The 25,500-nt window shown below is 69.0% G+C and overlaps 1 protein-coding gene across 1 annotated transcript in view; it reads right to left on the bottom strand.

The window, feature by feature from the left end:
• Nucleotides 1-753: 753 nt before the first annotated feature.
• NBEAL2 (neurobeachin like 2) overlaps nucleotides 754-25,500 on the bottom strand; it is a 28,779-nt gene continuing 4,032 nt past the window's right edge. Inside the window, 63 exon segments of the mRNA XM_058288787.2 lie at nucleotides 754-1,164; nucleotides 1,248-1,383; nucleotides 1,714-1,862; nucleotides 1,938-2,096; nucleotides 2,195-2,299; nucleotides 2,519-2,613; nucleotides 2,716-2,888; nucleotides 3,062-3,171; nucleotides 3,252-3,341; nucleotides 4,317-4,433; nucleotides 4,501-4,598; nucleotides 4,681-4,798; nucleotides 4,875-4,984; nucleotides 5,066-5,196; nucleotides 5,748-5,888; nucleotides 5,995-6,119; nucleotides 6,425-6,520; nucleotides 6,625-6,687; nucleotides 6,689-6,733; nucleotides 6,825-6,958; nucleotides 7,076-7,236; nucleotides 7,633-7,768; nucleotides 7,945-8,069; nucleotides 8,222-8,379; nucleotides 8,475-8,624; nucleotides 8,710-9,072; nucleotides 9,160-9,297; nucleotides 9,526-9,685; nucleotides 9,781-9,959; nucleotides 10,536-11,054; nucleotides 11,193-11,278; nucleotides 11,447-11,606; nucleotides 11,785-11,943; nucleotides 12,037-12,190; nucleotides 12,278-12,380; nucleotides 12,536-12,695; nucleotides 13,026-13,159; nucleotides 13,282-13,456; nucleotides 13,627-13,719; nucleotides 13,817-13,899; nucleotides 14,100-14,255; nucleotides 14,258-14,318; nucleotides 14,321-14,386; nucleotides 14,388-14,423; nucleotides 14,640-14,662; nucleotides 14,665-14,722; nucleotides 14,724-14,759; nucleotides 14,843-14,926; nucleotides 14,928-14,976; nucleotides 15,059-15,276; nucleotides 15,278-15,505; nucleotides 15,507-15,656; nucleotides 15,997-16,095; nucleotides 16,478-16,561; nucleotides 17,721-17,801; nucleotides 18,289-18,395; nucleotides 18,547-18,817; nucleotides 18,912-18,997; nucleotides 20,526-20,608; nucleotides 20,733-20,857; nucleotides 20,944-21,025; nucleotides 21,104-21,232; nucleotides 21,316-21,404. Of these exon segments, the coding sequence (XP_058144770.1) occupies nucleotides 1,063-1,164; nucleotides 1,248-1,383; nucleotides 1,714-1,862; nucleotides 1,938-2,096; nucleotides 2,195-2,299; nucleotides 2,519-2,613; nucleotides 2,716-2,888; nucleotides 3,062-3,171; nucleotides 3,252-3,341; nucleotides 4,317-4,433; nucleotides 4,501-4,598; nucleotides 4,681-4,798; nucleotides 4,875-4,984; nucleotides 5,066-5,196; nucleotides 5,748-5,888; nucleotides 5,995-6,119; nucleotides 6,425-6,520; nucleotides 6,625-6,687; nucleotides 6,689-6,733; nucleotides 6,825-6,958; nucleotides 7,076-7,236; nucleotides 7,633-7,768; nucleotides 7,945-8,069; nucleotides 8,222-8,379; nucleotides 8,475-8,624; nucleotides 8,710-9,072; nucleotides 9,160-9,297; nucleotides 9,526-9,685; nucleotides 9,781-9,959; nucleotides 10,536-11,054; nucleotides 11,193-11,278; nucleotides 11,447-11,606; nucleotides 11,785-11,943; nucleotides 12,037-12,190; nucleotides 12,278-12,380; nucleotides 12,536-12,695; nucleotides 13,026-13,159; nucleotides 13,282-13,456; nucleotides 13,627-13,719; nucleotides 13,817-13,899; nucleotides 14,100-14,255; nucleotides 14,258-14,318; nucleotides 14,321-14,386; nucleotides 14,388-14,423; nucleotides 14,640-14,662; nucleotides 14,665-14,722; nucleotides 14,724-14,759; nucleotides 14,843-14,926; nucleotides 14,928-14,976; nucleotides 15,059-15,276; nucleotides 15,278-15,505; nucleotides 15,507-15,656; nucleotides 15,997-16,095; nucleotides 16,478-16,561; nucleotides 17,721-17,801; nucleotides 18,289-18,395; nucleotides 18,547-18,817; nucleotides 18,912-18,997; nucleotides 20,526-20,608; nucleotides 20,733-20,857; nucleotides 20,944-21,025; nucleotides 21,104-21,232; nucleotides 21,316-21,404 (8,094 nt within the window). The 3' untranslated portion in view covers nucleotides 754-1,062.

Here is a 25,500-nt window from a genome sequence, read left to right as displayed (position 1 = left end):
GCTGCCAAACACAGCAGGCCTGTGCCTCCACCAAATGGGTCTGGGCCCTGGGCCATGGTGGCCCCTGCCACCTACGGGGTATGGCGTTTTCTGTGACTTCCCATGTGGGGCCCTCCCGAGGCCCTGGTTGCGGGCCAGCCTGGGCCCGGCACACGCAGCTCAGAATGGCCAGGCGCCCTCCCGGCCCGGCCCTCCCGAGCTGCGCCCCTGCAGCCTGCCGGGCCCGCAGAACAAGCAAGCGCACACGACGCACTCCTCTCCCGACTCCCCCCACGCAGCCCCACACGGCCAACTCGCGGGCCTCCACGCAGCCCCGGGCCCTTGCGCCTAGCGATACCGGCTCTCGACCCGCGATGCCGCCCCCCCGCGGGCCCGGGCACCCCTTCCACAGACCGGGAAGAGGTGCGTTGTCCCTGGGAACGCCGAATTTTGTTTCTCCCACAACTCGGGGACACAGGCCGGACACAGAAGCCGAGGCGAGGCAGGTCGCCGCCGCGCCCCCACCGCCAGCCTCCGAGGGGCGGCCCCCCGTGTCCCACGCAGGGCCGCGTGGGTGGAGTGCGCGGGTGATCCGGGAGACTGAGGGGCGAAGAAACCCGGAACCTGGGAGGGCGGGCGGGGCAGCGCAGGCTGGGGAAACTGAGGCCCGAGGCCAGGGGAGGCCACGCGCAGAGGCCGAGCCCCCGGGAGCAGACCTGGCCCCTGCGACGGCGGCCGCGGCGCCGCACACGAACCACGCGGAGGCCGGGCGGGTACAAAACGAGGCCTGGTTTATTCCGAGAACGGGGCGGGGAAGGGCCGTCGGGGGTTCAGGCCACGGCCCGGCCCGAGCATCCCCGGCCGGCTGTGCAAACACCGCTGCTGCGCCGCAGGGCCCCCCCCGCGGCGAGGGGCGGGGCCTCCTGAAGGGCCCCGGCCAATCCCTGAGCTGGGCGTGGGGTGGAGCTCCGCCCACCCCCTGAGAGCGCCGGCGTGCACCGCCTCCTGGGCGGGGCCTCCCCGGCCGCACGCGCCGGGGGCGCGGCCAGGGCAGTGGGCGGGGCCTGGGCAGTGGGCGGCGCCTCAGCGCGCCTCTCCGGGGTTGTACTCGGTCTCGCCGGAGGACACCTGGGAGATGCGCCGCGAGGACCGCCACAGCTTCCGCGCGAACTGCCCGCTGCGCACCTGGCGGGGGCGGGCCGGGGTCAGCGCGGCCGGCCCAGCCTGTCGGGCCCGCCCCGCCCGAGGCCCGCGCGCCCGCGCCTCACCTCGGAGGGCTGCCCGGCGCCCACCACGATGAGCTTGCCGTCCTCCAGGCCCACGAGCACGTGGCTGCGCTCCTTGGTCACCGCCACGCTGCGGATGGGCACCTTCATGGGCAGGGGCGGCACGGCGGGGAGCAGCCTGGAGGGCCGAGGGGAGACACGAAGGCGCAGCTGTCAGGGGGCTTTCCGCTCGGCCGGCGGCTGGCTCTTCCTGGGCCCACCTGCCCGAGGGGCCCACCTGCTCTGTCCACACTTGAGGAGTGGCTACATTGAAACCCTGATACCTACAGGCACCCCCCCCCCAAGTGTACGCAAGGGAGGCGCGGGTCCCCCGGCAGATGGAGACGGCAGACAGGCCTTGGAGAAGGTGCCCAGGGACTTGCCAGGGGTGGGGGTGAGTTCTCAGGGAGGCCGCCCTCCTGTCCCCCGCCCACGACCCCCACCCTGGGGCCAAAAATGGCGGGCTCACCTGTTCAGGTGGAGGATGTGCAGGGCACACTGGGCTGTGCCCAGCAGAATGAAGTCCTCAGCCACTGTCAGGGCCGTGGGCTGCTCTGCCAGGGGCAGGGACGCCCGCAACCTCCCGTTCACCGAATACAGGTGCAAGGAGCAGGTCACCTGGAGGAAGCAGGGTGTCGGCAAAGGCGGGATCCCAACTGCCCCTCTGCCTTGGCAGACACCCCTTCCCCCTACCTGGGCCCCAGGACGGTCCCGCGCCGAACTCTGTACCACAATCTGGCCCTCGGGCCCCAGGCCCAGATGGGACACAGGCCCAGGCAAGGTGGCACCCGGGGGCCTCAGCACTGCCACAAACTGGCCACGGCGTACAGTGTGGATGAGAACCGTTCCGTCCTGCGGGAAGGCAGCTTAGGGTGCTGGGCAGGAGCCTCTGGGCCCCAGGGGCAGCACCCAGCCCATGTGCCCTCCCCGGGGCAGGCATGGACACGCACCTCAGCTCCAGACACGGCCATGTCGAGTTCAGTGCTGATGGCCACACAGCTCACCGCAGCCTCATGCCCATATAGCACCTGCACAGGCTTCGGCGCCAGTCCGCCCTGTGGAGAGCCAGGGCCGGCTCAGGAGAGGGTTCCCCACTACCCTGACCCCTGGGCGAGGAGACACAGACTCAGGAAAGTGAAAGCCGTGCTCAAGGCCAGGCAGCTGGAGGATCCGTGGAGCCCTGGGCCGAGGAAGAGGAGGGCGGGAAGGCAGGCCTGGAGGCCCGCTGAGGGACAGGCTCTGGGGACTGCCCACGCACTGCCCGCCAGGCACACCTGCTGCAGGAGCCGCCACACCATGCATGTGGCATCCCGGGAGCCGGAGATGAGGTAGATGCCACAGGTGTCCAATGCAAGGCAAGTCACTATGTCTGCATGGGGAGGGGAGGGCGCAGGCAGAACAGGCAATCACACCCTCCCCGGCCCCCCCTGCCTGCATGCCTCACCCTTGCCCAGGTCGAGTGTGCCCGTACCAAGGTGGCGGCTCAGCTGGCTCAACAGCCTGCCGCGGGGTAGTTCGGTCACTCGCAGGCTGCCGTCCCAGTGGCCACCGCTGAACAGCAGCTTTCCGTCAGGAGCCACCGCCAGTGCCTGCCCGCTCACCCTGCTGCCTGGCACCCACGGGCCGCTCAGCATTCGCTGCGTCCTGACCCCGCGAGGGAGAAGGCACGTGAGGCCGGGCCACGGAGGAGAGGCCCGCGGGGACCCTGGCCAGACCTCTCCCCCCTGCAGCCGCCTGTGCTTGGGTTGCCGCGGTGGGGGATGCCTCGGGGTGCGGGCAGTGTGCAGCCCACCCCTGCCCATGGCCCTCTGGCCTACTTGGGGCTGTCCAAGGAGGAGTCTTTGTTGAAGGTGAAGTAGTTGCTTATGTTGCGGTCGTAGGGCAGCCAGGTGTGGGTGCCCAGCAGCCCGCTGGCACTCACAGTCACCTGTGGGCAGGAGGGCACAGAGGTGGGTTTGGGGCAGACAGAGGGGGTGAGCTAGGGCAGGCCCCTCCCACCGCACTTACCAACAGGTCTGGGGAGCCCTGGGTGATGAAGGAGTGGGGCTGCCGGTGGGGGACCAAGGCCAATACCAGGGGTACGCCATTGCTGATGACCTGCAGGGCACAGTGCAGGGCTGGCCGCGCGGCCCTGTCTGCTCCCTGGGCAGCGCTCCCTCTCGGCCCTCAGCCCCCAGGGACCTCAGGCAGGGTGTCAGGAAGGCAGAGCTTCCCCCAAGAAACAGGCTGGAGAGGCCTGGGGGCGTTCAGGAAGTGAGTGGGAAATGGGACAAAGAAGACCCATTCGGGCGGCGGACCTGGCCCAGTGGTTAGGGCGTCCGTCTACCACATGGGAGGTCTGCGGTTCAAACCCCGGGCCTCCTTGACCTGTGTGGAGCTGGCCCATGCGCAGTGCTGATGCGCGCAAGGAGTGCTGTGCCACGCAGGGGTGTCCCCTGCGTAGGGGAGCCCCAGGTGCAAGGAGTGCGCCCCGTAAGGAGAGCCGCCCAGCACGAAAGTAAACAGCCTGCCCAGGAATGGTGCCGCGCACACGGAGAGCTGACACACAAGATGACGCAACAAAAAGAAACACAGATTCCTGTGCCGCTGACAACAACAGCAGCGGACAAAGAAGACGCAGCAAATAGACACAGAGAACAGACAACCGGGGTGGGGGGAAGGGAGAGAAATAAATAAATCTTTAAAAAAAAAAAAAGGAAGCCCCATTCGGAGTCTTGAGCTTGGTCCTGTTCCAACTACCCCACTGCCCCGTGTGTCCCCAGCCGGCTGCTGGGGGACAGTGGAGCCTAAAAGCCAGTCGGGGCTGTTGGCCACGTTCTGGGGTGCAGGGAGGAAGGCGAGGGAGGGTGCCCGAGGCCCAGGGTTCTGGAAGATGAGCAGGTGGATCGATGCCATGCTCTTACCCTAGCCAAAAGGGCACGCCCTCCCCCAAACGCCGCCTGGGTTTAACTCTTCCCAAGATACCTGAAACCCAGCAGCCTTGGTTTAGCTTCCCAGCTGCCCAGAGAGATTGGTAAGGGGAGTAAGGTTAAGTCCATTTCACAGAGCGGGAAGTTGAGGCCTTCCTCTCACCTCTGCAAAGAAGGCCTTGAGCTGGTCCAGGTGCTGGAAAAGGCTAGGTGAGTTAGTGTCCAGGCGTGCAAGGCGATGGGCTGCCTCCTCGGCCGAGAGCCGGGCTGGATGGGGCTCCTGCGGGCGAGCGGCTGGTCAGCACCGTGGCCGCACGGGCCCGACCACCGCACCGCGCCGGCCTCACCTTCAGCAGCTGACAGGGGGTCTGCCCGAAGTTGCTGATGATGCCCTCCAGGGCCTTCCGCTCGCGCTCGTCGGCCACGTGGTCCAGGTCCACGGCCCCTGGGCAGGCGGCAGAGCCGTCAGGCCTCCCGGGTGCCCTCCGCCCTCGGCCCGCCCCGCCCGCCCCCCGGCCCCTGCCCACCCTCGTAGGTGCAGTAATAGAAGACGTTGAGGGCCTCCTCGGCGGCCGGGCCCCGCTGCTTGTAGCCGAAGATGAGGTCGATCCACTCGTGCAGGTGCGCGGACACGTGCTCCGACTCCTGGGGGGGCAGGGGCCGTGGGTCCAGGGAGAGCCCCGCGCCGCCCCGGCCCTGCCCCCCGCGGCCGCCGCCTCACCAGGGCCCGGCGGTGCTGCCGGATGAAGTCCTCGGGGGAGCTGGCCCACGGGGGCAGCACCACGTCGTCCACCTTCTCGTTGGTCAGCTGGAGGCAGCCCAGGTCGAAGCCTGGCCCCGGGGACTGCGTCAGCCGGATCCTGCAGTCACGTCCCCGAGACCCCCGCGCCCGCTGCAGCCCCCCGCTCCTACCGTTCTGGTTCTCCAGGAAGTCAGGGAAGTAGAAGAACTCGGGGATGAGCTCCTTCACGTCGGCGGGGCTCTCCAGGCGGGCCTGCCAGGCGGCGGCCACCGAGTGGAACTGCCGATCGGAGCAGTCGAAGCTGGGGAGGCGGTGCGGTGTGAACCAGGCGGCGGGGGAGGGGTGTGGGGAGGTGGGGGAGTGGTGACTGGGGGTGAAGGGGTGGTGGGGAGGGAAGAGGGATGGCAGGGGGGAGGAGGAGAGGGGTGTGGGGGGAGATGGGGAGGGGTGACTGGGGGTAAAGGGATAGCTGGGAGAGAGGAGGGGTGGCAGGGGGAGGGGTGTCTGGGGGGAGATAGGGTGGCATGGGGGTGAAGGGGTGGCTGTGAGGGAGGAGGGGTGGCAGAGGGGAGGGGTGTCCATAGGGGGGAGATAGGGTGGGGGAAGGGGTGGCTGGGGGGTGAAGAGGGGAGATGGGGTGGGGGGAGGGTTAACAGTGGGGGAAAGGGTGGCTCGGGGGGAGAAGGGGTGGCTGAGGGGAGAGAAGGGGAAAAGGGATGGCTGCGGACAGGGAGAAGAGGTGGCCGGGGGCAGGGAGAAGGGAGGAAGAAGGATGAAAGGGGAAAGAAGAACAGAAGGGAAGTAAGAGTGGGGGAAGAAGGGGCGCCCTCCCCTCCCCTCCCGGGCCCGCACCGGCCACTCTGCAGCTGGACGTGCAGGGAGGTGAAGGGTTCCGTGCGGATGAGGTAGTGCATCACGCCCGCCGCGTTGGAGTAGTGGGTGCCGTAGTGGAACTTGTCAATGGTGCCCGCCGGGTCCTCGAAGCTCTCGTACCTGGGGCCACAGGTAGGGGGCAGTGAGCGGAAGCGCAGCCTTCATGGGGCTGTCCCCCCACCCCGTCACCCCGCCCCTCGCGAGCCTGGCCCGCCCACGTGCTCACTTCTCCCTCACGAGCTTGGCGTGCTTGGGGTTGACCACGCCGATGGGCTTGGACAGGTCCCGGAAGACGGCGGGGTTGCCGAGGTCCAGGGTGGGGGACACGTAGTCCTGCAGGACCCAGGGGAACTGGCCGCCCACCGGGCGGGGGCTCATGAGGGCCCTGCCGGCCCACCTGCCCCCTGCCGTGCCCGCCCCTCCCCCTCAGGACGGGCACAGAGCCCACGGGTGGGAGCACCACCACTTGGAGGGGCCACGGGGGACCAGGTGGACATCTGGGGACAGGATTCCTTCAGGGGAGAACAGGCCTGGAGCGGGGAGTGGGGCTGGGCACTGTACACCCGGCCCAGACCACACAGGGGGGTCTCAGCCTACCCCAGTGCTGACGGCTGGGGGGGGGCGGGGGGGCACCTGGAGGTGTGCAGGGGCCTCACCACAGGGTACTGGGACAGGTCGTTGTAGGTCCGCCCTGCTATGGTGTTGAGCTGCATTAAGTACTCGAAGTTGGATATCTCACGCTGCACCCATTTCTGGAGAGCGGGAGCAGGTGAAAGGTGAGCCAGCTGGGCCGCCCAGCGCTCCCCACCCAGGGCCGTGACCCCCCCCCCCCCACGCCTCCTACTCTCAGGCTCACCTGGGTAAGGCCCGAGGCGCGCAGCATCTCTGGGGGTGATCGGCTGCCTAAGTAGCCTTGGGAGGGGGGCCCGCAGGCGCAGAAGGCACGAGTACACCTGGTTGCGCACCTGGGTGTGGGGTGAGACCGGCCAGGGTTGGGGCTGAGGTGCGGGTGGCAGGCCCGGGGGCCCGGCCAGGGGCTGGAGGGGGCCTGCGCACCTTGCACGGGAAGTTGAGGAAGTAGTTGGCCTGATCGATGAAGAAGAGCTCAAGCGCCGAGCGGCGCAGGTTGAAACGCCGCAGGTAGACCTCCCGCAGCTGCGTCAGTGGGCGCCGGAAGTCGTGGCCAACGCCTGCGGGGAGGGGCGGTGGGTGCCGGCGGCACTCGCCCGGCCCCGCCCAGACCCGAGCCTTCCCCTGCCGCCCCCAGCCTTCCCCTGCCGCCCCCAGCCCAGGCCAGCCGGCCGCACCCTCCTCGGTCTCCACGCGCTCGGCGCTGCCGTCGTAGAAGTACACGTGCTGCGTAGTGACCTCCAGCAGCCCCGGGACCACGGCCACCACGGTGACCAGCTGGCACTCGGCCGACAGCACCAGCTTCTCGCGCTGCTTGTCCAGCTCCGCCGCCTCCATCCTGGGGGCCAGCACCACTTCAGGTTCTGCTCTGAAGCCCCCGCCAGGCATGGCCGAGGCCTGCCCTCCCGCCTCCAGGGCAGCGGCTGGCTCCCGCAGGCAGGTGAGGGAGGCGGTGCCAGGGCCCCGCACAGGCCGGCCCAGTTCCCCTCCCTCCCGAAAACCGCACCCGGGCAGGACGCAAACCCCCCGCCCCTGCCCACGCCCTCACCCTCGTCCTAGTCTGGCCCGCGTTTCTCGCCAGGAGCCCAAACCTTAAAAGGCAACTACCAGCCCCGCCAGGCGGCGCTCCCAGCTCCCCGTCTGCCTCCCCGCGCCCCTCCAAGCGTTTAGCCCCGCAGCGGAAGGTGGTGCACGGCGGGCCGCGGGCCCCGAGCCCACCTTCAGCCCCACTCACGCGGTCTCCAGCGCGGCCAGCTCGTCCTCGCCCAGCTGGTCTTCCTGTAGCTCCTCGGGTGGACTGCTGACCTTGGCCTCCTTGGTCACTGCCAGAGGCAGCGAGGCCTCCTCGGCGGGCGGCAGGGGAACCTCGCCTGCAGGGGGCACGCGGGCGATCAGAGCCTGCAGGGGCGCGGGGTTGGGGGGCGGGGCTGGGGGCGGTGAGGCTGGGCGGGGCTGGGGGCGGTGAGACTGGGGGGCGGGGTTGGGGGCGGGGTTGGGGGCGGGGTGGGGCGGGCGGCGGGGCGGGCCTAGCGCAGAGCGTGCACACCAAGGTTGTCGCGGAGGGCGCTGGCTTCCAGGTGCGGGTCGAAGTGGTGGTTGGGCACCAGCTTCAGGCGCATGCGTGAGTACGTCTCGGCGCAGGACAGCTTCCAGCGCTGGGTGGGAGGGTCCCTGAGGGCACGTCCCAGGTAGTGCTCACGGGCGGGAGGGTGGAGGGCTGCGGCCAACCCAGTCCTCCCCACCTCTGTGACAGGGAGAGGCCCCGCCCCTAAAGCCCGGCGCCCCGCCCACCTGGGCCCGGCCCCCGCCCCCGCCCCGCCCACCTCAGGGCCCAGGCCCCGCAGGGGCTGGCGAGCTGGCGCCACAGCGCCCCCCAGTGCAGCAGTGCCGTCGCGTGCTGCGCCGCCTGCTGCTTGAGCGCCGCCGCGTAGCGCAGCCCCTCCAGGTGCGCCCGGCGCTGCGAAGGCTCCAGCACCAGCGCCTGCGGGAGGAGGAAGGGGCGAGTCGAGGAGCCGCCGCGCGTCGGCGCTTTCCTCCACCCCGGCCTGGTGGCTGCGCTCACGAGCCCGCGCTCACCTGGAAGGCCCGGCGGCCGTGCGCGCGTTCCCGCTGGCGCCGCTGCCCGCCGCTCATGAGCATGTCGTAGCAGGCGTTCCAGAAGCCCGACATGAGGTCGTGGCTCTTGGCGTACGTGTCCATCTCGAACTGTGACATGGTGGGCTGCACCTGGGGAGTGGGCGGAGGGGGGTCCCGGGCTCGGTGTGGGCACCCCGGCTCCCCCTTCCCTTCCCAGGCTCCCACCTCGGCGTACCTGCTTGTCGATGAAATGTCGCCATTCGGGTGTGGCACAAAAGGCCTGGAAGTCCTCGAAGAAGGTGGGGCTGCCGTTGGTGGGCGGCAGGGAGGGCAGCCCCCACTGCAGCCCCAGCGGCCCGTAGGCGCGGTCCAGCAGGGTGCGCACCAGCGGCACCAGCCACGAGCAGCGCTCCTGTGCCGTAGTGGCCTCCGTCGCGGGCTCTGCGTCCCCAGGGGGCGCCGAAGTGGCGGAGGAGGTGCTCAGCGCCCGGGCCAGCGCGGCCTCCAGCTTGGAGAGCAAGTAGCAGGCCTCCTCGCGGCGCACAGGCACCGAGGTCTGCAGCAGCGAGTGCAGCTTCACGTAAGCCTGAGCGTGCAGCTGGGGCCAGAAGAGGGGTGTGGGTGCCGCGGGACACTCGCCCCACCACCCCCTGCCTCCCCACCCTCAGCCCCGGCCCCTGCCGACCTGCGGGTCCTCCAGCAGCATGTAGCCAAGCACGAGGCGCAGGCCGATCTGTGCCATCTCCCTCAGATCCGCGGTGCCGTTGGCCAGGTGAGGCCAGGCGCCCAGGCGGTCCAGCAGGCCGCACACGCCTTCGAAGAGCTGCCACACATGACATATTCCCGGAAGGTGTCACCAGGCGAGGCCGGGAGCCCAGGGGCAGGGAAGGAGGGGGTGGGTTTGGGCTGGGACCAGGGAGGACAAGGAGGGTTTGCACAGGTGAGCTCACCCCCACAGCACACCCCGACCCTGCGCACCATGACCACACGTGCGGGCCACCCTAGACCACACACGTGCTCACGCGGCTCCCGGGGCCCTGAGCTGCTGTACCTTCTCACTCCACAGCTCTTGGTTGCCATGACCCTCTGCACACAGGAAGTCCTGCAGCAGGCGCAGCAGCCAAAGTGCCTGCTGGGTGAGGCTGCCGAGGACCCCGGGCGGGGCCTCCTTGATATCGGTCAGGGCTGACTCCAGCATCATCTCCAGGAGGCTGGGGTCGGCAAGGGAGGCAGGTGTCTACCTGGCAGCCCGCCCTGCCCCCGGGCTTCTCTGAATGCCCCTCGCCCTCCCAAGTTGCCCTCTCACCTGCGCTTGATGCAGTCCGGTGGGCGCACGAGTGTGGCTGAGGCCCCTAGCTGGGTGAGCACCGAGAACACCTGGCCGCGCTCCCGCCAGGCGGCCTCGTCGCTGCCTTCCACGCCCCGCCACGTCACCGAGAACAGCACGTTGGTGAGCAGGTTGCACAACTCCTCCTCGGAGGTTTGCTGTGGGCACGGGGTGGGGGCGGGTGTGGGCTGGCGTGGGAGGGACATTGGCCGACCCCTACACCTGCCCCGTCCGGCATCCCTCAGATGACCCAGTGGCAGAGACAGGAGGCAGGGCGTTCCGCCACCTGCTGCCTGGGGCCGAGGGACCGAGAGCTCGGAGTAGGCTCCTCGGCCCTGCCTGGATTCTCGGGAGAATCCTGGAGTCTCCCGGGAAGAGATGAGATGGCTCCTAAAATTACAGTGCCCTCCTCACAGGCCTGGAGAATCGGCTCGGCATTCTCTGGAAGGATCCAATAGAATAAGCAGTGGGCCCTCCCCAAACCCAGGAGGACAAGCCAGGACCCTTGGAGCTATGCTGCCCACAGACCCTCCTGGGAGCCCTTCTGGCTCAGGGTGACTTGCTCTGTTCCCGGACCCACTTGGGGATGTGGATGCAGATAAGAGCTAGGAGGGCAGCCCCAGGCCCGACTAGTGGCCACAGCGCCACACCACTGGGGCTATGTTGCCAGCCCCGCGTCCCTGAGGTGTCCTGCCCAGGTGTGGGGTCCTGCAGCAGGGGGTGGCCTGCCACACCTGAGGGTTGCTGGCGTTGGAGGTGTCGTCGCCGCTGAAGGTGGGCTCCGGGAGACTGCCATCCTCCAGCACATTGGAGAGGCTGGAACTCTGGTGGCCGTGGGCAGCAGGAAAGGGCCGGGGGCCATCCAGCGGGGAGGGTGTGCCAGGCTGGCTGGCCGGAGTGACAGTCCCGCTGCTGCTGCCGCCGCCACCAGCGGTGTTGCCTGAGCCCACACTAGCCCGTTCCAGGCCCAGGTCAAAGGGCGTGCAGAACGGGGACAGGGCCTGGTAGAAGGCGTCGGGGTTGGGGCAGGGGGCCCCTGAGGGCAGGAAGACGTCCGAAGCCTCCTCAGGGGACTCAGTGGGCGGCCTGGCCAGGCCGGGCTCCGGGGAGGAAGGTGGCTCCGGGGAGGAGGGCGGCGGAAGGCCAGCCGTGGCGGCCTCCAGGACGTACAGCCGTGGCAGCACGTCCTGCCAGCCGGCCTGGCGGGCCAGGAGCCGCACTACGTCGGGCTGGCCGTAGATGAGGTGGAAGAGCTGCCGGGCCAGGCACAGAGGGGCAGGCTCAGCCGACCTCTGGGGGACCCTCCAGAGTCCCCCTTTTCACAGGCAGTCGAAGGGAGGTTCTGGGAGCTGACGCTGCCCACCCCCAAAGCTTTTGCACGCCAGGCTCACCTGGCGACAGATGTCCAGGCGCACACTGAGGTCAGACTGGAGGGACAGCTGCAGCACAGCCATCAGATCGGAGAGGTTCAGGCAGTCTGGGAGGATAGCCAGAAGGGGCCTGAGGGACTGACCCCGGGGCGGTGCTGGGCCCCCGGGGCTCAGCCCTGGCCCCTCTGCGGCCACCTTGGTTCTCCCCACCTGCCCTGTTTCCTGGAGACCTGTTGCCGCCCACCTGGGGCCTCTTGGCCCCATCCGGGTCGTACCTGCCCCCAGGAACAGCTTGCTGAGGCCCTGGCAGAGCTGGGGGGAGACAGCCCCCTCGGGCAGGCAGGCGACAAGCCCCTGGAGGCCGCACTCCCGCATCCGCAGCCGCTGGCGGCTCCGCTCGGGTAAGCGCTCGTTCTGCTGCAGTCTGCGCAGGATCTGCGTGGGGGTTGTGTGTGTGTGGGGGGTGTCAGCACAGGGGGTGGTCACTGCGCGGGTGTGCGGCTCCGGGGCCGGCCTGAGAAGGCAGCTCTGCCCGCTGGCCTGAGGCGCCTCCCGGGACCTCCAGCAGGGGCTGCGGCGGGTGGAGCGGCCTGCGGGGCTCGGGGGGCTGTACCTTGCAGACTCGGTCGGGCAGCAGGGGCAGGGACCTCGGCCGCGCCAGCAGCGCCAGCAGCACCTCGAGGTTCCCAGGCTCCAGCAGGAAGGCGGCCACCGGCTCCTGGGCCGCCGAGCCCTGCAGCAGCGCCAGCAGCAGGTCGAGCGCGCCCACCACCTAGGGACACAGGCGTCTCACACTGGGCTGGCCCCCCGCGCGGCCCCCACCTCCCCACCTCGCCCTCGCCCTCGCCCTCACCCGCCCCGGTACCTGGGCCTCGTCACCCGCGGCCGCCAGGAAGCTCAGCACCACCTGCAGGTCCTCGGGCTGGAAGCTGCGCACCAGGAACTCGCGGGCCAGGCCCAGGAGGGAGGCCTGCACGGCGCGCAGGTCGTCGGCTGCGAGGGGGCGCTCCCGCTGTGGGCTGGGCAGGCCAGGGAAAAGCCGGGGCGCTGAGCCAGGGGAGTGCGCGCCGCCCACGGGGGAGCCCCCATCTGCCCCCCACCCTCACCTGTAGTGGGCGCGCAGGGAGTCCAGGATGAACTGGACCCCGTACTTCTTCCGCAGCTTCTGCCGGTGCTCGCGGACCACGCTTGACATGTACTGGATGTGGCCTGAGCGGGCGTGGGAGAGCGCTCAGGTCCCCAGGCAGGGCGGCGCTCCTGCCACCCGCCCGGGGCAGGTAGGTCCCCTCAGACCCCCCAGGAGGGCTTGCGGTCCCTCAGCACCTGCACTGCCTCCCCACCCCCGCGGCCATCCCCTCCCCCACCGAGGCGCACGGCGAAGTCGCTGAGGGTCCAGAGGTGAAAGTTGAAGAGCAGGTGCTGGTAGAGCAGGTAGAGGAGGGTCCCGCCACCCTCGGCTGACACCTGGTCCATCAGCAGCTGGGCCGACAGGAGCACGTTCATGTCCATGGCCCAGCTGGGCACCTGGCGTGGGAGAGGGAGCTGGGACGAGCCGTCAGGGCTCCACCTGCCCGCCAGGCCTCCCCGCGCCCACCCTGCCCTGCACAGCAGACAGACGCAGATGCGACCACGCCGCCCTGCAGGGAAGCCCTTGCTGGCTGGGACCCCTGCCCAGAAGGCCTCTTCCCCTAGGGCTTCTCTGACGACCCCTCCCCACATTTCGAGGCTCCACTCCAGGGCCACCCGCCTCCCCGGCCTCTTGGGATGCCCCGATGGACAGCATGGGGTTCGCCCTCCTGGCTCCCTCCGCCCCGTCCCCTTGGCTGCACAGGGAGCCCCTGCCGGGCCGCACACCTTGCGCAGGAGGGCGCCGACGATGGCGGGCCCCTGGCACTGCACCAGGCTCTCCTGGTTGGCGGCGTGGCCCTGCAGGAAGTTCCGCAGCATCAGCAGAAAGGCAGCCACCGCGTTCTTCTCCATCCGCTCCTCTGCCCACCGCCAGGGAGGGGACAAGGTGGGGTAAGGGGCTGCTGGCGGCCGCAGGGACCTAAAGCGCTGCAGACCCCCACCATGCCAAGACTGCCCCCCGCCGGGCACCCAGGACGCCTACCCGAGGACTCGCCCAGAGGCAGGAGCAGGCCCGGGGGGTTGCGGCTGGAGGTCAGCTCGGGCCCCACGAGGTCGTGTGTCTCGGCTGGACCCGCCTCGGCCTCTTGGGGCTGCGCAGCCACTCGCTCCAGGAGGGGCAGCAGGGCACCCATGCCCCCCACACAGTTCACCACATCCTGGGGGCGGGGGGCAGGGGTGGGAGGGCAGCTCCCAGCAGGCTCCTGTCCACCCTGCAGACCCTCCAGCCCGGGAACCCAGAGAGGGCCCTGCCCTCTCCAGAGCACGCCAGCGCTCCACAGCCCACCCTGCACACGCGGGTGCCCGCCCTGCACGTGGGCCCACACACCTTCACGTCCCAGGTCTCCACCCTGTGGCCCGTCAGGCGGCCATCCAGCCCGTGGCCAGGGGACAGGTCCAGGCAGATGTTGTTCTTGCAGGCCTGGGGGTTGGGGCCACAGGGATGAGGTGGGGGGGCAGGCCGAGCGCGAGGCCGGGGGAGGCAGCCGGGCTGAGCCCACCGCCCACCGCCCGCGTACCTGGGGCGAGTAGTGGAGGAGCAGCTTGGCGCCAAGCTCGTGCAGCTCTCCCTCGGGCTTGAAGGGTGCCATCTCGTTGGGCCCTGGGGAGCGGACAGGGGGCTCCCACCTGGCTTGCCTCCAGCCACACCCCAGCCAGAGCCCGCCCACCTCTTCCCTGCTCGACGGGAAGACAGACCCAGGACCTCCTTCTCCCCCCGGGCCCCTCTTGAGTTCCCCACCCCCTGGGTCGGGGGCCAGTGGGGTAGGGGCTGGGGCGGGGCAGGCTGGAGGGGCTGCCTACCCAGGGAACACAGGGCCCGCAGGGGCGCCGCCTGCAGGGCCTCGTGGAAGATGGCCACGGCTCCCAGCTCTCCCTCCAGGGACGTGGGGCTGCCCCACCGGGTGTCCTGAGTGCCTGCCAGGGTGGAGCCGATGCTGCCCTCCTGCAGGGGCGCCACCGGCCCGGACCCCAGCCGAGGCTTGCGGAGGCGGGGACCGACTGGGAGCGGTGTGAGCGAGGGGGTGGCTGTGCGCCAGGGCGGCGGGCGCTGGTGGCGTGGGCAGCCCCGTGGTGGTGGTCGTGGTGCGGGTACCCGGCGGAGCCGATGCAGCAGGACGAGAAAGGCTGCGGGGCATGCCGGGGAGGGGTCAGGTTCTGGCCCAGCCTGGGACACCCCCTGCGGCCAGGTCCCCCCAGCCACCCCTGTGGCTGCACAGACCCCAGAGGCGGGAGTCTGAGGCCTGGGGGGTGCACACGGGGGTCCAGGTGCCACCCTGCTCACTCTGCCCTGGGCCGCCCCACCGACCCCCCCGGGTCTCCCCCACGCCCTGCCCAGCACACCTCGCCGAGGGAGGGGCAACGGAGGGCGCCGTCTCCACCAGGTAGCCGTCCTTGTAGACGTGAAGCAGGTTCTGGCTGAAGGGGCCGGCGCCCAGACACGTGGACGATGGCCACGGAGTGCTGGAGCAGAGGCCAGGGCGTCAGGCCGCGAGCTGGGGCGCGGCGCCCCCGCCCCCGGGCCGCAGGGAAGGGTGGGGGCTCACCCAGACGGAGTCGGCGAAGGAGACCTCGGGCAGGCTCACGGTCAGGTAGTCCTTCCGGGTGCACACGGCCACCACCAGGGTCCCGGGTCGCCGTGAAGAAGGCCTCGAACCCCGAGCCGCTGCTGCTGAAGAAGCTGGGGGCGCCGAGCCGGTTTCGCCCACCACCGATCTTCCGTGCCCCCCGTACCGCACCCCCGCCCCCCAGCGGCCACCCACCTGTACAGCTGCTTTCGCTGGAGTGGCTGGCGAGGGGCAGGTGCCGTGGCCCTGGGGTGCAGACAGAGCCAGGCGTGGAAGGTGAAGCCGGGTCCAGGCCAGCGCTGCACGGGCGGCACCATGATGCCCGCCATGCCGGGCGTGAGGTCGAAGTAGTGCAGCGCCCGCGTGGGGCCCCGGCGCCGGGCCATGCCTGACAGCGCGCGGATGACGGCACACCGCGTGCCGGGCGCGCCCTGCCTCACCCTGGCCTGGCTCTGAGTCCAGCCCCGGCGGGGGGCGCAGCAGGCGACGCAGCTCCGAGGGCCTCAGCGACACACGGCCCAGCACCTGCAGCAGGGCCAGCAGCTGCTCCTGGCAGCGGGCCCCCAGGGCTTGCCCCACGCCGAGCGTCTCCAGCAGGCAGCCCACCAGGCCGGCCTGCACGCAGGTGGCACGGCTGGCAGGGGCAGCTGTTGCAGAGCCACCGGAGGCGCTGCGCGAGGAAGAGCTGCAGCTCGGCCGTGGGCAGCGCCGGCAGCCACTGCATCAGCACCAGCACTGGCTGCTCGTTGCGGATCGGGGGCGGTGGGCATAAGCTGTGGTCACCCTCTACAGCCTGTGGGTGAAAAGAACGTGATGGTGTGACAGCCCCGGGCGAGGCAGGTGCCAGCAGGCCAGCCTGTCAACAGCTGGGACTTCCTGCCTTGAGGCATGGGAACACTCAGGTCAGGAAAGTGGGAGCCTAAGGCCCCCACCCCCCCGGCACGGCCCAGGGGCTCGCTCACAGGTAGCAGCTCTCGGGACCCCCACCCAGCCCAGACTCCTCACCCCACGACACCAGCACGTGTGACCGAGCCACCGGTCCCAACAGGCACCGACCGCAGTCCACGCAGTCCCCCAAGGTGGCGAGTTCTGGTGCCCGCTGCCCCCGACCCTGCCGCAGCCCCTGCCCTCACCATGTTGAGCAGCTCTTGCAGCAGCCGATGGGTGGGGGGGCCGTGGCTCTGCAGAACCTCGTGCAGGTGGGGGTAGCCGATGCGCTCCTTAAACACCTCCTGAGCAGGGTCGCAGGGGGAAGAAGCGAGCGGGGGCGTGAGTGCCGCCCTAGAAGCACTGGAGGGGCAATCGCCTTCCAGGGCCCCCTCGCCTGGCTCTGCCTCCGGGGTGAGAGGTGAGGGTGGGCGGGGGATGGGATGGTGCCCCTCGAGAGGCTGCACACGAGGGTCCTTGCTCCTCCTGGCTGTGACCCAGGCTATCCAGTGACCAGGACGGACTGACACCCCCGCCTGCCCAGCCAACCGAGCTGCACCCCAAGGGCAAGACAGTCACCTGCCCGGCCACGCACCGGCCAAGCACCAGCCCAGTCCAGTTCCGAGCACGGTCAGCGTGCCTCCCGCCCTGCCCCCCACCCCCACAGCCAGACTGCCGCCGCCTCACCTTGGCCGAGGGGGAGCCGCTCATGATGCAGGTCAGCACCCTGACCACGCGGACCGCGATGGCGTCCGTGTCCTGGTCTAGGACCTGCGGGGGGGAGGGGCGGTCAGGAGAGCCGGGTGCCAGGGCCACAGAGCTGACGGCACCCCGTGGGGAAAGGGGTGCAGGTAGCGGAGCTTGCCGGGGAATCCTTGGGGGTGCGGAGACAGACTGGCCACCCGGCTGGGCACCGGCCCTTGACTCCTTGCCCCAGTGGCTGAGAGCCTCACCCTGAACCCAGGGTCTCTGCCAGCAAGGACAGGGGAGAGACTGAGGCTGGGAAGGGCTCCAGGGGACACACCAGCGAAGAGCATTCCGGCCACACCCCCGTTCTCTGGCAGGCTACGGCTCCCAGTGGCCCCATCCCCACCCACGCGACCCGCCTGTGCGGACAGGCCAGCAAGTGCCCGTCACCCACGATGATTGGCAGAGGCTTGGGGAACTTAGGGGCAATCAATCACAGGATGGAAGAACCAGAAGAACCTTCGAGACCTTTGAGTCCGACCCTTCCCCTAAGCCGGGGTGCGGATGTGCGGCTCACCTACCCGCACCGCCAGGAAGGTTTGTGGGCATCTGCCGGGCCACATTTTCGCCCCCTGGGGCCTTTGGTCCCAGCTCTGCCTGCCTCCCCAAGTGACCTCAACCAGCTACCATCTCCCCATCCAGACCTAAGTTTCCTCATTTGTAGAAACAAAGGGCATCACCCCTGCGCAGACAGAATGGACACACAGCCTCTCAGAACAAAGGCCACGTGCGTCGTGAAGACAAGGTCAGGGTAGGGGCCCTGGGGTGTAGGGCCCAGGAGTCGAGGCACCAGGGAGAGAAGGTGGCCCCAAACTGCCCTCCACGTAGGGTGAGGCAGCAGGTGGACTGCGGAGCAGGGGCTCCCGGCGGTCTGCTCAGGGCAGGTGCGAGCAGCACAGGAAGCGGTGGGCAGCGACACCCAAACCCGGGTGCCTGGGCTCTGGGCTCCCTTCTGAGGACTGGGGTGGGTGGCTGAGGTTTCGAAGGTTCCTTCCAGCTGGGTGCAGCCAAATCCCGGCCCCCGACGCTAACCCCGGGCAGAGAGCAGTCCCCTCCTGCCCGGGCCCTAGGAGGAGGCCTGGAAAGGAGGTCCACGGCCTGGCCAGGCCGGGCCGACCACCGCTGCGCTACAGTGCAGGAAGAGCGCGGCAAGGGGGGTGCCTGGCCAGCCCCAGGGTGGTACCTTCTGGACATCGGGCTCGGTCAGTAACCGAGTAGCCAGGTCACTGTCCCCCTCAGGGGGCGCCCGGGCCTGCACGTACAGCTGTGGGGGGTGGGGGGAGGCACAGGGTGGAGGGGACAGAGGAGAGAGAACAGGAGGGAGACGGGGGAGGGTGTGGGTTAGAGCAGGGCCTGGGACAGCTGCCCGGGCGCTGCCCCAGAGGGAGGCGTGTGCCCTGAGCTCTGGGCCAGCAGGGGCGGGTGGGCAGGCGGGAGCAGGTGAGGCACCAGTGGCAGCTGTGCCCTTCTCCCGCGCCTGTCCTCGGGGTGGGGGAAAGGGAAGCAAGGGCCCAGGGCAGCGCTGCTCCTTCCATCACGCCTGCCTCCCTGGCTGTCCAGAGCCACCCTGAGCCCAGGGCCAGGCCCTACAGGACAGGCCCTAGGGGACAGGCCTGGCCCGCGCCCCGCCCCGGCTGCGCCCACCATCCCCGCGGCTGCAGACTTCCACCTGGTCATGCTCTGCGGCGACTTGGCACCCACACCCGGTGCCCCGAGTCCCAGGCTCCCCGCCCCTGCCAGGGCCTGCCCACCTTGCTGTTCTGGATGAGGCGCGTGAGGTGCTCGAAGCAATTGTTGCTGAGGAAGGTGGCCTGCAGCGCCGGCTGGTCCTCGCACGCCAGCATCCTAGGGATGGCGTCTGCAGGGGGCCGAGGGTCAGGCCCTCCCCTGCCCCCTACCCCGGCACCCATGGGCCCTAAGCCCTCCTCCCCAGGCCGCCCGGTCCAGCCCCGGCACCTTCTGGGGGGGGGGACTTCGCCTGCTGCCCCCCGCCCTGGAGCCCCGCTCACCGAGCATGCTGACCCGCAGGGCGACGAGGGCCTCCCCGGGGCCCGGGCCCGCCGGCCAGTCGGCATTGAGGACGCGGAAGTAGCCCTCGAGCAGGGCGCGGAGCTCGGGCTCCCGGCGTGGCGTGCGGCTGGCATGCAGGACGTGCACGGCGCCCACCAGCGCCTGGAGCGCCAGCGGCACCAGGCGGGGGTCCCGGGCCGGCCTGCAGCCCCGCACCACGCCCAGCAGGCCCCGCACGGAACCGGCGCTTACGGCCGCCTGCCCGTTCTCCTGCAGGCGGGGGCAGAGCCGGGCAGTGGGTGACCGGCTCGCCGGCGGACCCCAGCGCCGCCACCCTCCGCCCCGCAGGCCGCTCCCGGCCTACCTTTCCTCCGGCCAGGGTGGCCCCGAAGAGGTGGACGAGGCGCAGGAGCAGGGCGGGAGGCAGGCGGTCTGCGTCCTGCAGGCGCTCTGGGTGGCAGCATGGGGTGTGGGGAGGAGGGAGGGACAGGGTGACGTCACCGAGGTGGTAGGGATGTGGGACCGGGGAGTGCATAGGAGGGGGGCACCCCAGGTGTGCATGGGATGACCGGGCCAAGGAATGGGCCAGGAGACCAGTCTGAGAGGGGCGGCCTGGCCTTGCCCTTGGGGGTGGGTTTAAGGGGAATGCGGCCCTTCTCTGGGGGTCTCGGGGAGAAAAGGCTCTGCCTGAGTGCCAAGCCAGCTCCCCGCATCTTTAAGCCTAAAGCAGGGCCCCTGGGGTGAATCCACCCCTCTCCCCATTTCCCAGGGACCAGGGTTTAGTTTCTCAGATGCAAATCTCTTGCCCCTCTGCCCGCGACGGTTGGAGCCTCCCTGTGCCCGGTTCTGAGGACGCTGCTGCGTCTCCCGCACAGATGGCCTCCCTCCCCCAGCTGCGCCCCCGCCGGGGACTTCTAGGGGCTTTTGCAGCCTCCCATGTGGGAGGCACATCTGGCCGGGCCCCAGCAAAGTTGGACAGGAGGCCAGGCCGCAGGCTGGAGCCCCGAGAGCACAAGGGCCCAGCTGTGGGCCGCCGGGGAGGGGAGCGCTGAGAGCAGGGCGGGCTGACCCGGGCCAGGGCGGGAAGCCTCCCTGGGGAGGGGGCTTGTGAGGTGCAGCCCAAGGATGCAGTTGGCCTGTGCGGGGAGGGCACAGAAGGGGCAGGGACCCTGAGGCAGGATGGCTGGTTGTGTATAGCAGTGAGCGTAAGGAGAGCGGCCGGCCCGAGAGGACGGGGCAGAGAGGCCGAGCAAGATCCAAGCCTGAGGGCGATGGCGGCCATGGAGGGACTGAAAGTGGGGGTGACAAGTTCCAGGCGGTGGGGAAGAGGGGGGCAGGATGCTCAGGATGGGGCCAACTGGGCCCCTCCCCGGAGGGGGCTCAGTGGACCAGACGCTGTCCAGCAGGGGCGGGCAGGGCTGTGGGCAGGTGACGGCCCAGGACCTGTCCAGCGTCTGGAGTTGGGTGACAGTTCCAGGAGGGGCGATGCCCGAGGGAGAGAGAGAAGGGGACCCAAGAGAGGAGCGTCACCCCGGAGAATAGGTGGTCAGCTCCTCCAGAAGCCGGGGGGGGGGGGGGGGAGAAAGGCAGGGGGAGCTAGAGAGCAGACACTGTCCTGAAGAGGGGAGGACGCTGCACGGCGGGGGGTTTGGACCCCGGGGTTTTAAGGTGGCCCCAGGTCAGAGTGGAACACTGGGAAAATCCAGGGGGAGGGGATAGGGAATGGAGACTGCCCAAGAGGGCTAGGGGGACAGCCCCCTCCCCTGCCCCCTGCATCTAATGGGAGGCCCCCACTCCAGACCAGGAGAGGACTGACTTGTCCAGGCATGCCCTTTCCTTCCTCTGTCCCTGAACTCCTACTCAACCTTCAAGAGCCCCTCAAATTTCTGGGGCTCTCCCAATGCCTTGGTCCTAACCTGCTTGTGGGATCAGGGAGGGAGGGACCCAAGTTCAGGGGTGGGGCCGGGGCAGGCCTGACCTCTGAAGAAGGCGCTGAAATCATGGGGCAAAGAGGCTGGAGGGAACTTGTACTTGCTCTTCTCCTTGGAGCTGATGACTTCCCTGGTGGGGGGCGGGGAAGCAGGGCAGGGGTGAGGCCAGGCTGGTGGGCTGGAGATGCCGGGCCTGACCCCTCCACCATCCTGGCCTGTTTCCCGGCACTCCCTGCCGGCAGGCTGAGCCTCACCCGCTCTGCTGGCGCCGCCAGATCTGGTAGGGGTCGAAGAGGCCCTCGCAGAGGAGCAGGGCGTGCAGGGCCACGCTCTCCAGCTGGGGTCCGCGGCCCCCCGGTGGTGGCGCAGCTGCCGTCAGCTAGAGGCGTGGAGAGAGGGGACGGAGGGGTGGGTGGCCTGGCCATGCCACTGCCCCCTCCTCCCCCCAGGGCAGGGCACACTCACCTGGTCCACCAGCCCGGTCAGCAGCCCCAGCACCCGGGGCAGCAGCACCTGGCCCCAACCGGCCTCTACGTTCTCCAGGTTCCTGGGGGCAGGAATAGCGGGAGAGGTCACCGCGACGTGCCCCCCCTCCCCCGCCCCCCGGTGGGGACTGCATGCCCACCTGCACAGGATGATGAAGAGCTTGAGCAGCAGCAGGGCTTGCTCCAGGTCCCCCTGGTCCAGCTGCTCGGCCAGCGCGTGCAGCGCATCACGGGGCAGCAGCGGCAGCTCAGCGCCTGCCTCCTCCAGCCTGCAGGGAGGGGGGTCACTGGGGCACGAGGACCCCCCGGTCTCCTCGCCCTGCCGACCCCCTCCGCGCAGTTCCAGCCTCACCTGCGCGGCTCCAGCGAGGACAGTGAGATGCTCTTCTCGAAGGTACTCACGAAGGCCTTCAGCCACTGCTGCAGGTAGCCCAGGTCCTTCTGCAAGGAAGAAGGGGTCCGGGGAATGGGGTGAGGGCAGCAGCGGGGTGCAGTGGGAGAGAAGCGTTGGGGAGATGTGCGCAGAGGTGGTGAGTGAATGGAGGTGGACACGGGCCAACAAGGACTGGGGCGGAGGGGCTGGGGGAGGGACAGGAAGCTGAAAGTTAGCCCAGAGGATGGTGATAATGCCTTGGCCACTCCTTCCAGCACCCCCTCTGCACCTTCCAGCTTCTGCTCTCACCTCCCTAACCCCTGGGGACGCGGGCGGGCCTGACATGGCGGGGGAGGGGCCCGGGTGTACCCTGCCTGGGGCGTGGCTGTGCCCACACTGGCGCTGGCGCTGAATAATGTCTCCCACACAGCAGGCGCCCTGGACCCACAGGCCTGGGCAGGGACCTCACCCGCCACCTTGTCCCGGCCCATCAGCCGTGGCCTCCAGCCCCTGGGATGCATGCGCATCGCTGGGTGGGCAGAGCCCGGCATGCGCGCAGCGCCCCCACTCACCCCCAAGCACACCCACAGGCCGAGCATCCCGGCCGCGCCCTGCCCCGCCCCAGGAACCTCTGCCCGCCTCCGCAGGTTACCTGGACCCCCGGCCCTAGAGCTGGTTCCATGGACAAGAGGGGCAACGGCTGCGCCTGAGCCTGGGCGCCGCCAGGAAAACTTCGGTGTGAACGGGAAATGTCCCCTCCTGCCCGGGGCCCCGGCAGGAAGCGCAGAGTCACGATGGGGGAGGGGGGCCGCTTCCTCCCGGCAGACCGCAGGGATGAGGGGGGGCCCCTGAGGCCCTTAGAGCCCCATGAGGGAGGCTGTTAAGGACCCAGCACTGGGGGAGGAGCTTGGTGCTCCGAGAGGAGGGGCCTGTGCAGAGGGGCGGGACCAGGAGCCAAAGAGGTGGGGCCTGTGCAGAGGGGTGGGGCCTGTGCAGAGGGGCGGGGCCAGGAGCCAAAGAGGTGGGGCCTGTGCAGAGGGGCAGGACCAGGAGATCCAAGAGGCGGGGCATGGTGCAGAGAGGCGGGACCTGGAGCTAATGAGGCGGGGCTGCCAAGCCCTGTATGGGATTTGTGTGTCTTGCAAGCTGGAGAGCAGAGCCTGGAGATCAGGGACCCTAACCTGCCCTAACCTCTAAGCCCCTCTTGGGGCATGTGGTGAGCCCTAGCTTGGACATGAGCACCTCTCTCCCTCCATCCCTCTATCCACCATACTAGAACCACATGGAGGCCCCAGGCCAACTGTATGAGCCCAGATGACAACTTTCTTTCCCGGGCTCTGTGAGGTGGAGCAGGGTCTAGGCTGGAGAAGGGTGATGGGGAGGGACAATTACAGTCAGCACCAAACAGGATCTGACAGTGCTCCCCGGGTGTCACCACCCTCAGGTCCAAAGACCTTCAGAAATACCCTTGGGTGGGTGGCTAATGTTTGCCTCCTGCCAGCCCTAAACCACAGGGCCAGGCGTGACGGCCCCAGGGCTGGGGGTCTAACCCCAGCAGACCCGGGCAGCGCAACCCTCCATCCCGCGGCGGGCACCTTCCTTGCCCCTTTGGCATAGATCGTGGCCCAGGCCACCCTGAGGGGCTGGGCCGGCCGAGGCGCCAGCCCACATCACTATGGCATTTCTTTGCTACCCCCACTCTCGGCTGCTGGCAGGCCCCCTGCTCCCCTACCTCTGCCCCACCTCTCCTCCCCACGAAAGATCACAGAAACCAAAATGCCCAGTGCTGAAAACCCAGAGCTGGCCAGGGCTCTTGGGCCATTTCCTGGGAACTCTTCCCATTACAGATGGGGAAATGGAGGCCCCAAGGGGCTCCTCCCCCACCACAGCTTCACTGAAAGCCAGGCCTGCTTGCCAGCCGGCCCACACTGACCCTGCCTCAGTGACCCCCAAAGACCCGTCTACCTTCAAGAATGTCCCAACACCACCCTCCCCTCCTCTACCCCAAAACCACGCCCAGTCCAACCACAGTCATCTCTCACCTAAAATGAGGGCCCATTTTGCCAGCTGCCGCTTGCGGAACATCTGGAGCCTAAATCCCATCATATCCCCTCCTGCCCGCACCCTGAGATAAGGCTCAGCCGCTGCGCCTGGCACTTGAAGCCTCCTCTCCCCGCCTGCGATTCACGCCCTCTGGCCCAGGCCTCTGCCCCCCAACCCGTTCGTTCCCTTCCGGGACTTGGGCTTTTGTATGTGGGCAGGAATCCCCCACCTCTGTGGCCAGTACCTGGATCTGTCCCTCCCACCCCCTCTGCACATGCCACACCCCCAGCCCGTCCTGTCCCACACACTTCCAGCAGGACCAGGCTGGGCTGGGTTCAGGGCTGGGGCAATCGAGGTAGGCGCTGGGGGCTCGGGAGGGGCCACGGCATTGGCTGGGGTGGGTGGTCGCGCCTCTTCTGCTCTAACCTGGGCCTGATGGCTTCAGGCTCCCATGCTGGGGTGGGGGCAGGGTGCTGCGAGTGCCGCGGCAGGGTTGTGTGGAGTCCTGGGCTGGGAAGGGCAGCGGTGGAGCTTGGGCTCCCCACACCCGCCCAGCAGAGGCTCTGGCCCGGCTGGCCCCAGCCCCACCCCTTCCTCGAGGGCAGCTTAGGAACAAATCTCCCTGGCAAGCCCTGTGCACAGCCACTGGCCCATGGGTCAGCGGAGAGCTGTGGGTACAGGTGGGGGCTTGGGGTCACCCCTGGAGGAACCCTGCACTCAGGCCCCCCTCACCCTGAGGCCATCTGGAGAGCCCGCATAGAGGACACGGGCACCAGGGGGCCAGGGGCCAGGGGCAGGCCGGGCCTAAGCGGTCCTGGACTGCCATTTCCCCTGGCAGCCCAGGGAGGCTGAGAGGCAGGCAGGGGTGGCCAGGCTGAGGGAAGGGACGAGGACCCAGGCCGTGTGTTTACTGAGCTGCCAACCACCTAGTGGCCAGGAAGCCCCTGGCCGTGCTGCCCCCAGACCCTAACTGCCCCACTTCGACCCGACACCAGCCCTGGCCTGCCCTGTGCCTCCCCTTAAGCCCCCACCCCAACCTCATCACCCTCTCACCCCTGCTTTACAATGGGGCAGCGCAGGAAAGGCTTTCAAATAGCACCTGGCACAGTGGACACCTGACCCACCTCCAGCTCCCATTTTTGGAGCATGCCCACAGCTTTCCCCTAGCACACAAGGCCCCACATGGGTGCTCCCCCTCATCTCCGGTCTTGGTACCCCGACCCCCTGAAGGCCCAGCCAAGGGCACGACTTGCTGCTTGCCTCACCTCCCCACCCAGCCTGCGTCTCCTTTGCTTTCCATGTCACTTCTGCCGAAATCCCCTCATCAGGGAGGCAGACTTGGCCCAGTGGTTAGGGCGTCTGTCTACCACATGGACGGTCCGTGGTTCAAACCCTGCGCCTCCTTGATCCGTGTGGAGCTGGCCCATGTGCGGCGCTGGTGTGCATGGGGAGTACCGTGCCACGCTGGGGTGTCCCCCGCATAGGGGAGCCCCACGCGCGGGGAGTGCGCCCCATAAGGAGAGCTGCCCAGCGCAAAGGAAATTTCAGCCGGCCCGGGGATCGGGATGGCGCAACAAGAGACACAGATTCCCGTGCCGCTGACAACAGCAGAAGCGGACAAAAAGAAAAGCGCGCAGCGAATGGACACAGAGAACAGACAACTGGGGCGGGGGGAGGAGTAAGAAATAAATAAAATAAATCTTTAAAAAAATAAAATAAATTCCCCCATCACGTGCAGCACCTTTCCCAAGACCCACCCTGTCTGGCATCCAGGGAGCCGCCAGGGGTTGGAATCCCCGGCTGAGGGCCCAGTTCTGATGCTCGGCCTCTTGGAGGCCCGGCTGCCCCCTTAAAACCCATCCCTTTCCTTAAAGGTGCAAGTTTTCTAGTGGCAGCCACATGGCACTAGGTCAGGGCTAGGTGACAGGAGCTCCACCCCCAAAGCCAGGGGCTCTCACCTCCAAGCCCATCCATCATCTCCTCCCACCCACCTCTGTGAGTGACAAGTGAGAGGCAGGCCTTGGCTCAGCTGTCCCCGGCAGGGGGCCTGGGTGGGCCTCACGACGGAGCCAGGGCTGGGGAAGGGAGAATGGGTGGCAGCTCCAGAGTGGGTGGCTCCTC

This window comes from Dasypus novemcinctus, chromosome 26 (genome assembly GCF_030445035.2).
Source record: "Dasypus novemcinctus isolate mDasNov1 chromosome 26, mDasNov1.1.hap2, whole genome shotgun sequence".
NCBI classification, from domain to species: Eukaryota; Metazoa; Chordata; class Mammalia; order Cingulata; family Dasypodidae; genus Dasypus; species Dasypus novemcinctus.
This window is presented reverse-complemented; position numbering and strand designations above follow the sequence as displayed.